The sequence below is a fragment of the Grampus griseus genome (assembly GCF_964374135.1).
Source record: "Grampus griseus genome assembly, chromosome: 5".
NCBI lineage: Eukaryota > Metazoa > Chordata > Mammalia > Artiodactyla > Delphinidae > Grampus > Grampus griseus.
In genome coordinates, this window is record NC_138998.1 from 66,423,139 (window position 1) to 66,425,659 (window position 2,521).

Sequence of the window (2,521 nt, forward strand, 5' to 3'; positions counted from 1 at the left end):
CGGGAGACCTGTCTATTAAGTTCAGTAAGCTCTTACCTCTAGTATTTAAGACCCACGACCATACTGCTTAAATGTAGTTTTCGGTTTCCTCTTGCATTAGATTTCAAGGCTCCAGCTAATACGGATTATTTGCTTTCTTGAACATGCCTTTTGTGTTCACATTTCATGACTTTTACTCGTGCTGATCCTTTGACTCAGCAGAATAATAGTCCAGTTATTATGGAAAGCCTACATCTGCACAAGCATCTCCATATATATTATGTTTTATGGTCTTTACAATAGCCCATTGCCATTTTACAAGTGAAGAAAATGAAAATTTGGGAGGGAAATGCTTTGTTTTTTTTTTTTTTATCCAACAAGAAGCCATAACTTTATTAATGATAGAAACAGTACAAATTTCAAACCCAGCTGCAGTTACTCTTTTGAAACACCAAAAAAAGGTCCTCTTTTCAAGATGGTTACATTGTTAATTCCATAATAGCATTTACAATATCATTACTGTTGTTCTTCAGGGCTCGGACTGCCTTTGCTCTCGACACATTTGTTTGTGACATGACCAATTCTATGTCCTTAACTTCCACACCTGTTTCATCAACCTCTTCCTCTTCACTCTCCTCTTGTACAGTTGGAGTCTGTGTGTTTTCTTGAATGTTTGAGACAGCTTCACCCTGAACTTTGAATTTCTCAGCAGCTGCTAACTGTGCTTGCTGAGATAAATCCTCGATCTTGGCTTCCCCAAAAACTATGTAGGTATCTGAAGCTGGGCTCTTGTATGCATCTGGTTTTGTGATGACAAAAAGGATATTCTTAGATTTCCGGATAGTGACTCTAGTAACCCCTGTAACCTGTCGAAGACCCAGTTCGGACATAGCCTTCCGTGCCTTCTTTTCACTCCGGCTCTGTTTTGCTTTACTGACTGGTTCTTCATCGATTTCAGCTGCCGCTGCCAGCTGGGCTTGTTGTGTGGTTGCCTGTGTAGAATCCTGTTCCTCAAGCTCCGGTACTGATTCATCACTATCAGATTCTGTTCCAGACCCTGTCTCAGCCTGGGGCTGTGGCAACTCCTGCTCTGTAGCAGGGACGGTTTCTGTGGCTTCACCGGGCATTTTGTGCGGGGAACGCGGAACCAAGATGGCGGCAGAAAGAGAGCTAGCGAGAGCGTGACCCGCCGGGAAATGCTTTGTTGAATGTCTTACTCTTGAAATCTAGGCTTCAAAGCTTCACCATGCCAGACTGCCTTTCCTGGTACAATTTAATTAAAATTCAGAGAAAGGTACTTTCAAAAAATATAACCACATATTTATGATGTGGTTTAATAAAATTATATGTTAACAAACTGATATAAATGACATTGGGATAAAAGAGTAAAGAAAATAAAAGAATTTAGACTTAAAAACAGCAAAAAATTGAGAGACGCATCCTTCACACATAGTATTCCCTCAGAGTAGAACATTCTTTCCCCTTGTCTTTTTCTAATTCTTACTCATCAGTGAGATCTTAGCTTAAGTGTCACTTCCTGTAGGGAGCTTTTTCTGACTTGCCCTTTGGAGACTGGGATAAATGGTCTTGCCATGGGACCCTGTGGCCCTGTGATTTCTCGATCATAGCAGTTAACACATTGTTATTCCTTGTTTAATTTTCTATTTTGCTATTAGATTGAAAGCTCCATAAGGGACAAAGTCTGTACTATCTCTTCTTTACTCTAATGTATAGCAGCACCATACATATCTCCTGTAACATGGTAGCCACTTATATTTGATGAATGAAAGAAAGAAGAGAGAGACAGAGAGAGAGAAAGGGGTAGTAGAAAGCCCTTAGACTCTAGAGTGTAACCAAACTTATCCATTTAAGAGTTTTTTACTTTGAACAGTTACTCAACTTCTCTCAGTGTACAGTTTCTCACCAGTAAAAGGGTCATACTGGGTAGAATAACAGCTATTTATAAGAGGTCTTATGAGATGCTTGGAACATAATTAAAAAAATGAAAAGAATTTATTTTTGATATCCAATTAGATGACATTCTCTCATTCTCAGTTATAGTGTGACTCTGGAGAACCTCTGTTTCTAGTCTTTTGGTAGCAGTTCCTCTGATAACACCCCGTGTTCTAATCATGCAGAGAGCCCTTGGATATTTCAAAATCAACACTGAAAACTTGAATTCATTGTCTTCCTCTCAAAACTTTTCTCCCCCTTTATTTCCAGTTCCTGTTAAATGTACCACAATCCACACAAAAGATGAAATCAGAGCTGGAAACCTTGTCTCCTACCCTCGCCACTCTCATTGTCTCCCTTAGTCTATAGCGTTGCTTCTCAGTTAGACATAATTTTGCCTTCGAGGGGATGGTGATGTCTGGAGACATTTGCCTTAGAGTTTGGTGATGTCTGGAGACATTTATGGTTGTCACGATAGGGAAGATGTGGTAGCACCTCATGGGTAGAGGCCAAAGACGCTGTGAAAACTCCTACAATGCATAAGACAGCCCACTATAGCAAAGTATTCCACTCAAGGTATCAGGAGTGC

At 40.1% G+C, this 2,521-nt stretch overlaps 1 protein-coding gene across 1 annotated transcript; it reads right to left on the minus strand.

The window, feature by feature from the left end:
* Positions 1 to 332: 332 nt before the first annotated feature.
* Positions 333 to 1,161, minus strand: LOC309823322 (nascent polypeptide-associated complex subunit alpha). The gene has a single exon (XM_082655533.1). It carries the CDS (start codon positions 1,104 to 1,106, stop codon positions 459 to 461), a length of 648 nt encoding a protein of 215 aa, XP_082511659.1. The 5' UTR covers positions 1,107 to 1,161; the 3' UTR covers positions 333 to 458.
* Positions 1,162 to 2,521: the final 1,360 nt, after the last annotated feature.

Coding starts and splice junctions, on each gene's coding strand:
- LOC309823322 (XM_082655533.1), bottom strand. CDS start 1,106: ATGCCCGGTGAAGCCACAGAAACCGTCCCTGCTACAGAGCAGGAGTTG.